The sequence below is a fragment of the Silene latifolia genome, chromosome Y (assembly GCF_048544455.1).
Source record: "Silene latifolia isolate original U9 population chromosome Y, ASM4854445v1, whole genome shotgun sequence".
Taxonomy (NCBI): Eukaryota; Viridiplantae; Streptophyta; class Magnoliopsida; order Caryophyllales; family Caryophyllaceae; genus Silene; species Silene latifolia.
Genome location: NC_133538.1, coordinates 95903581 through 95911985, shown reverse-complemented (window position 1 = coordinate 95911985; position 8405 = coordinate 95903581). Strand labels below are relative to the sequence as shown.

At 38.5% G+C, this 8405-nt stretch overlaps 1 protein-coding gene across 1 annotated transcript; it reads left to right on the top strand.

Moving 5' to 3' along the window:
* The first annotated feature begins 413 nt into the window (after window positions 1-413).
* LOC141628552 (uncharacterized) lies at window positions 414-3854 on the top strand. The gene is made up of 3 exons (XM_074441680.1): window positions 414-621; window positions 2472-2857; window positions 2952-3854. Exons 1-3 carry the CDS (start codon window positions 414-416, stop codon window positions 3852-3854), a joined length of 1497 nt encoding a protein of 498 aa, XP_074297781.1.
* Window positions 3855-8405: the final 4551 nt, after the last annotated feature.

Here is an 8405-nt window from a genome sequence, read left to right as displayed (position 1 = left end):
TACAATACCCGTTATTATTTCCATGTGGGGAAGACGGTTATCGATTGGTAATTCTTCACGGTGAAGAATCTCTAGGGATTAGCCAATCTGAAAATCCGCGTGACAAATTAACACTTAGAGAGTGGTTTGCATTCCGTATACAGGATAGACCATTGTCTATGGAGTACCCAATACTGTTATTAGCCCGTAGACTCTTTCAGCAGTTCTTAGTTGATGGATATACATTGGTTGAAGCTCATAGACAATTGTTTATACGCTTCACCCAGGATCTACTTCGCGTGGAAAGTTACAATACTCTTTCACGAGCTGTTGAACAAGGGGACGTTGAGCCATCTTCTGCCGACAGTCGTTTAATTATTCCCCCTTCTTTCGTGGGAGGTGGGCCTTACATGAGAGTGAATTACCTTGATAAAATGACCATTTGTAGGTGGTTTGGTTATCCTGATCTATTTATCACTTTTACGTGTAATCCCAAGTGGCCAGAAATCACCCGGTTTGTTAGTAAGCGGGGTCTGAATCCCGAGGATCGTCCAGATATTTTGTGTCGCGTATTCAAGATTAAGCTCGATGAGTTGATGATTTATTTCAATGAGCGTCATATATTTGGTAGGGTTAGAGCAGGTACGCACTAATTCACCTTTCGTGTTTAATATTTTTTTACATATTCTATCATGACGTATTATATATTCTAAATTGTTTACGGAATTCTATCACAACGGTCTATACTATTGAATTTCAGAAGTGTGGTCTTCCCCATGCTCATATCCTATTGTTCCTACATCGAGAAGACAAGTTCCCCGAGGCTGTAGATATTGATAAAATCATTTCTGCGGAGATCCCCGATCCTGTTTCAAATCCTTTGCTACATGCTATCATTGTTACACACATGATGCACGGACCCTGTGGGACTTCAAGAGTGCAATCACGATGCATGGTTGGGTCTAAATGCTCAAAATGTTTTCCCAAAAAGTGTACCGAAAGAACAACTGTCGACAAAGACGATTATCCTATATATAAGAGAAGTAAAGAAGGACCAACAATAGTTAAGGACGACGTGGCACTTGGCAATGGATTCGTTGTTCCATATAATCTACAATTACTATTGAAGTATGGTGCGCATATCAACGTGGAGTGGTGTAACCAGTCGCAAGCAATCTAATATCTTTTTAAGTACATAAATAAAGGATCCGATCAAGTGACAATGCAGTCTTATTATAGACGCCTCAATGAGGAAGATCCTTCACATGTAGATGAAATTAAATGGTTCTACGATTGTAGGTACATTTCAGCATGTGAGGCTACAAGGAGAATATACGCATTTGACATTCATCATAGGACTCCCGGCGTCGAAAGGCTACAGTTTCACCTTCCTGGCGAATAAAGCGTCTTTTTTAATGATGAAGATCCTATTAACGAGGCCGTAGGTAAATCATCAATGGGAGTGTCAAAGTTTCTATCTTGGATGAAGATTAAGAGTAGTGACAAGGAAGTGTTACAGATAGCTAAAGAAATAATGTATTGTCAATTCCCGACTAAATTTGTGTGGCATAAAGACAAGCGAGAGTGGTGCCTTCGAAAAAAAAATTTTAAGATAGGCAGGTTGCAACATGTGCCACCGACTTGCGGTGAATTATATTATATGAGAATGATGTTGAACCATGTAAAGGGGCCTAAAAGCTATGAGGACATAAGAACAGTGAACGACGTTCCCTATCCCACATATAGAGAAGCGTGTTATGCTTTTGGTTTAATCGGTGACGACAGAGAGTTCATTGATGCGATAAACCAAGCAACCGAATGGGGGTCCGGATTTTATCTTAGAAACCTTTTTTGCGACTTTATTGTTAAGTGGGACGTTGGCCATGCCAATCAGAGTCTGGGAGCAAACATGGCCCCTTCTATCAGATATTATCCTTCGCAGGCAACGCAGTATTTTTCATAACCTAGGTATTCTTAAATCTGACGATTTATCTTTTATTCGTTTAATTTATATTCGTTGCATATGATGTTAGTTATTATAATTGTTACGTATGTATATTAAAAATATAACATAATAGTTATTAATACGTTATGATGACACTACAAAAATCATTAGTGGTTTAGAACTAACCGAGGAGGAATTGAAAAATTATGCCTTGATCAACATCGAAGAATCACTCCTTTTAAATGGGAGTAGTTTAGCAAGATTTTAAGGAATGCCCCTACCGGATACATCGACAACGTCACATCACAGGAACACGCTAGTCATGGATGAGTTGTCTTATGACAGAGAATCGTTGTAGGCAGAACACGCGTCTCAACTCTCTTTAATGACAGATGAACAGAGGTCGGTCTATAATCAAATTATGGAAGCTGTTGAATCTAATCAAGAAGGGATGTTCTTTGTGTATGGCTATGGGGGACTGATAAAACATTCATATGGTGAACTTTGTGTGCTTCCCTGAGAAGTCAAGTTGAAATTGTTTTGCCAGTTGCATCTAGCGGAATTGCAGCAACGTTGATACCTGACGGTAGAACAAGTCACTCGAGACTTGGCTTTCTGTTAAACGTGACCGAGAACTCCACTTGCCTCAGAATTAAACCTGGTAGTGATTTAGCAGAACTATTGATCAGATCAAAGCTCATTATATGGGATGAAGCACCGATGACTCATAAACATAGCTTCGAGGCTGTTGATAAAAGTTTAAAAGACGTTGTGCGTGTTGTAGATGCGCGTAATGCAACACTACCATTTGACGGTAAAGTGGTAGTTTTTGGTGGCGATTTTCGGCAAACACTACCAGTTGTTCAAAAAGGTAGCAGAGATGACATTGTGCATGCGTCTCTTTGTTCGTCATATTTGTGGAGTTCATGTAAGGTATGTTCAAAACTTTATTACAAATGGGTATTAAAACGCTATTCATTAACATTTTACCTTCTTTAAATTTTTAAAGACGTGTCATAAATTTCAGGTGCTTAAATTGACTAGAAATATGCGCTTAGAAGTCGGATGTGTAGAAACTAATGTAGGTGAGATAAGGAAATTCTCGGAGGGGATTCTGGTAATTGGAGATGGGTTGGCCGGGGGTCCAAATGATGGTGAAGTTGACATAGAGTTCCCCGACGATGTAATTATTCAACACGTGACAAATCTAATTGCCTCCATAGTAGGTATCAGTTATCCTGCTCTTCAAAATCGGTTATGGGACCCTGATTATCTTCGGGAAAGGGCAATACTCGCACGGACTCATGAAATAGTTGAAGATGTAAATAATTATGTGTTATCACTTATTGATGGGCCAAAGAGACTTTACTTAAGCTTTGATGATGTCAGTAAAGATGATGCAACTATAGGTGAGCGTGACCTTTTCTCCACAGAATTTTTGAACAGTATTAAATGTCTTGGGCTCCCTAACCATGAATTGAGATTAAAAAGAGGTGCTATGGTTATGTTGCTTAGAATTATTGATCAATCACGTGGCTTATGCAATGGCACCAAATTAATAGTGACAAATTTAGGGGCTCGCGTAATTAGATGTACAGTTTTAAGTGGTAGTCATAAAGGTAATCAAGTGCATATTGCCCGCATTACACTTACGCCTTCAGATTCCAGTAAATTTCCAGTTCGCTTCAATAGAAGGCAATTTCCTGTTGCTGTTTGTTTTGTGATGACGATAAACAAAAGTCAAGGCAAGTCCTTATCTCAAGTGAGCATTTATCTGCCAAGACCGGTCTTCAGCCATGGACAACTTTATGTTGCGATATCCAGGGTTATAAGCAAACAAGGCCTGAAGCTTTTGATTTGCGATAATAACAAGCGTACATCTAATACGACAACCAATGTAGTTTACACAGAAATTTTTGAATATTTGTAAAGTTTCATTAGTACTATAACATTTGTAGCATATTTTTTTTTTCCGTTTGGTAGTAATTAGTAACTTCAATTATATTAAGTCGAATATCAAATTATGGACTATTTACATTTTCACCGCATTGCACATTTAATCACATTCATTTATATGCTCCCGTATCCAATGATAGCGCCTGCAGTTACGACCTGTGGATTTTTTGCACGGGTTTAAAACTAGTTAATAATTAATAATTAATAATATAATAATACTTCTTTTCTGTTATTGATAAGCATTGTTTTCTTTTGTGGTACGTTCGAAGTTGTCTTCTATGCTAACTAAAATACTCCGTATAAGTTTACTTTGGTGTCATAAATCACATATTTACGTAATTTTATCTTTAGCATTATCATCATATTGTTTTTATCATTATGTGTTTTTTAATACTCATACAACTTTATAAAATTTGGACTCTCTGTAATCGCTAGAAAAAAGCATCCTTTAATAATATATACTAGATCTAATGCCCGTACGATGCACGGGCCACTTGTTATAATCGATTTTAATTATGCTTTGGCCTTTTTGTCCATACCACAAATATATATGACATGCTTAAAAACTACTCAAAAAAATTAAACTTCCCCTATTTCTCAAATTTATCGCCAAACTAAATTAATGCCTACGAAATCCTTAGATGATAAAATCTGGTAGGTTACCGTTTTAAAGAGAATTCATGTGTATAATAAACTAATAAAACGGGATAATTAATATACATATACCATACCATGCAATAATACTATCAACACCACCTAAGAAAAACAAAATTCATTTAACTCGTCTGTTGAGTTTATCGATCCGGTACTTAAGAGGAGGACGGGGTGAATTAAGTACCCTTTTAAAAATTAAAGCGAAATTAAAGCAAAAGGTCGTTCACGAATTTCCTTCTGAAACAATACACAGGCTAATTGAACAGTCTCGGTGACTTTTCAAAACAATCAGAGTTGTGCTGTATTGTACGTTTGAGTAAATACGTGAATCAAAAAGGAAAAACAAATAAAATCAAAGGTAAACGAAATAAAAGAAAGCAAGAGACACACGATTTTTAACGTGGTTCGACCTACTCTCTAAAGGTCTACGTCCACCCTCTCTCTTATTATTATTTCCTTTATAACCAAACTCGATTACAAAGAAAACCCCCACAATCAACCCCGATCGTGCGACTCGAGTACAACCCCAAAAACACTCTCTCACAAAAGAAAGATTACAACACACTTTGTCTCCTTATATAGTTCAACAATTTAGAACAATGGAGAACAAATATAACCTTATGAATATAAGAACTTAAGCACACAAGGATGGTTCACAAGACACGAAAATTATTTTGCAAAAAAAGGGTTTTATCAAGAAAAACACGTGAAGAATTCTTTGCAAAACAAAAGCTTTTAGTGCAATATGAGATGTTCTGATTTTCGGTGATCCAATGACTGATCTGCTGGAAAATTATATAGGAGATTAGTTTGGTAACAAAACCCTATATTTTTGGTAAAGAGATAAAGCAAATAATATCTTTTAGGATAAAAAAATTTCCATAAAACAATTTGACTTATCTTGCAAGATAAATATTCTAACTAATTTCAAAAGATATTTTTTATTCAAAACAACCAGAAGGTTCTCAAAAATATCTTAGCCAAATTTTGTTCAGAAAATATTTCATTCGAAATCCTTCTTTGTTAAAAAAGATCAGTCACGTGTTCTTCATTCTGTGTTGTGAACCATTCGGAACTGAACAGTCTGCGTAACTGTTCAGAACATACAAGTGAGCTTAAGAACCACATTCTTACAATAATGCTAGACAAAGACGGACATATGAACGTGATAGCTTCCATCATCTTTGATCAACGTAGTCTAGACCTGCAACATCAGAAGTCTTGCCAAAACAATAGTTGAGAAGGAACAAAGGATTGGGAACTTGTCATCATCAAGAATCATAGCTCAACAAATTCCCCCTTTGATGATGGCAAGTTCCTTAAAAAATTTCCCCCTTAACCTTTCAAAAATTTCCCCCTTAACAAAGCAAAGACATCCAAGACAATTAACAATTAACATAGGATAAAATAGAATTAGAGAACATTCACAAGAAGGGCATAAAAAGATCAGTCTAACAATAAAACATAAACCATAAGTCTAGAAAAGCATAAAGAGATCCTCACACATAGAGCAAGGTCTAATTCTAAGCAGCTACTAGTGCAATATGTCCCTAAATCTTTCCCCCTCTTGACATCATCAAAAGGAGAAAGAGGCGCAAAAATTAGTGACAACATAACCACAGTCAGAGATACCTAGTGCAGCTACCGGACACAGTCCAAAGACATCATCATAATAAGTACAGACCATCTAAGAGAGCATCAAAATGTATCCAGCAAGAAAAGATGACAAAATGGACAAGGCAGAGGGTAAGCAAGGCACGGCTAGGGGTTGAGCAAGGCTAGGATCTTGTCAAGCTTGGCATGAATGGAGGCATGGCTAGCTTCTAATTTAGTGACCCGAGTATCAATAGCAGCAAGACCACAATCAACCTTCTCCGAGTGACTAACCACTGCATCCGTGAGAGTATTCACACGGGAATTCATAACCTCAAGACCCCCTGTACTAGCACTGTTAATATCAACGTCGGCCGGATGCCCTCCAATGGCAACCAAATGATCACCGACCTCCTTCAACTGCATTTGTCTTAACAGACCATTTTTCATTTCATCTCTTATATCCACCCCAAAACTATGTTCAGTTAAAAGGCCTATTTCTTGAAAGACATAAGAAAGCCACATCCCATATGGTAGCGGATGCGGCTCCGTGGTGGTTTGCACGGACTCAGCAACAGACCGAATATGATGAAAAATAATAGACGGAAGGTTCAAAGGTAATTGCAGAAACAGGTGATACATAATCAGCAGATCTGAGAGCAAGCAACTGCCTCGGGACTCACTTCGAGGGGTAATTGTGCGACGTACACAGTTGAACATGAATTTTTGCTCAACAGACAAATTTCGGCGATGGATTCTGGCATTATCAGAGGTGACACTTTTATCAAAAAATTGCAAGACTTCCAGTTTAGAGACATAATCAAGTCCAGGCCAAGTATTTTTATCAATTTGACCAAATCCCCGGTTTCCAATGGGGAACATGTTAGCAAGATCTTTAGTGTGAAGAATTAAAGTCTGACCATTAATAGTGGCAGTAAGCATTTTACAAGACGAATTAACAGCCACAGACTGATAAAATTGAAGAATCTCAGGAATATAGACAGGACAAGTCATACCAAAAAGGGGAACCCAATTCTGAATTTCAAGAGCAGCTATAAAGAACCCGACTGACGCCTTGTCAGTTAACCATGCAGTGGGGTAATACCGGCCAGACATGATCGGATAAGTGAACAGGCGGTGACAAATAGCCGCTTCATCCTCCTCGAGCCCGAGAGAGTCGATAACCCGAGAAATTCGGTCACGATTTATAGTGGAAAAAACAGACACATTAAGACTCGAACTCGGCTCATCGTTCCCCGTATCACCATCGACATCCGCACCTGCCCGTTTCCTTTTTAAGGTTCCCTTAACACCAGCAACTTTGCCCTGAGAATAGAACCGTATATTTTCCATCTCCATATCATGCACTCCTTCCCAAGTATCCTCCGATTGCTCTTCATCGTGTTCAACAATCGGACTTGGTGATTGAACAATACGCTTTCGGCCTTTTCGAATCAAAACCCCTTTTCCCTTTCGATTTATAGCAGCAGAGACAACAGCAGAGTCTTCCAACACACTCGCGGCAACGATTAGGTCCTCAGAGACGGTTGCATGTGATTTTGTAGACCGGGTTGGTATGGATTTGGTTGGAAGAAAGGGTTTAGATTTGACATTGGGTGATTTTGTGGTGGTTTTGGGAGAGATATTGGGTGATAGGGTTGTTTCCGGTGAGGGTTCGGGTTCGGGTTCGGTTTCTTTGTGTCGGGTTTTGGATCGGGTGGTAGTGGAAGCTGGGACAACGGGTTTGGGATCGGCCTTTTCAATGGCGGCCGTGAGCTTGGGTTTGGAAGGTTTTTTCACCATGGTTGAGTTGAAGAAGACGGGTGGTTGTCTGGAGAGTTGAAGAAGACGGGTGGTTGGAGTTAATGATGGACGGTGGAGGAATTAGTATAGGTATTGATTGAGGGTTTTTATGTGGACGGTGGGTAGGTTCAAGTGGGATAGGATTGTATTAGTGGGTGGGCTGGAATTTTTGGTTGGGTGGGAAGTGGGTGGGCTTTTAGTTGGGGTTTTAATTTTGTCATAAACTGCTTGCATGAATACGAATGATAGCATCTCAGAAATAGATCAACTTATTACTAGTCTAGATGAAAACACCAACTAGAGTAAGCAGACTGCACTAAGTTCAATAACTGTGAGACAAATTGTCAAAACAAAACGCCTGAGTCTCAATTCTAGTCAATCATTTAGGGGATCAATTTAAGGACAATAGAGACTATGAGCTACTATTCAAGAGACCCAATTCTAATCGGATTTTTTCAAATTGTTCTCTAGCCAA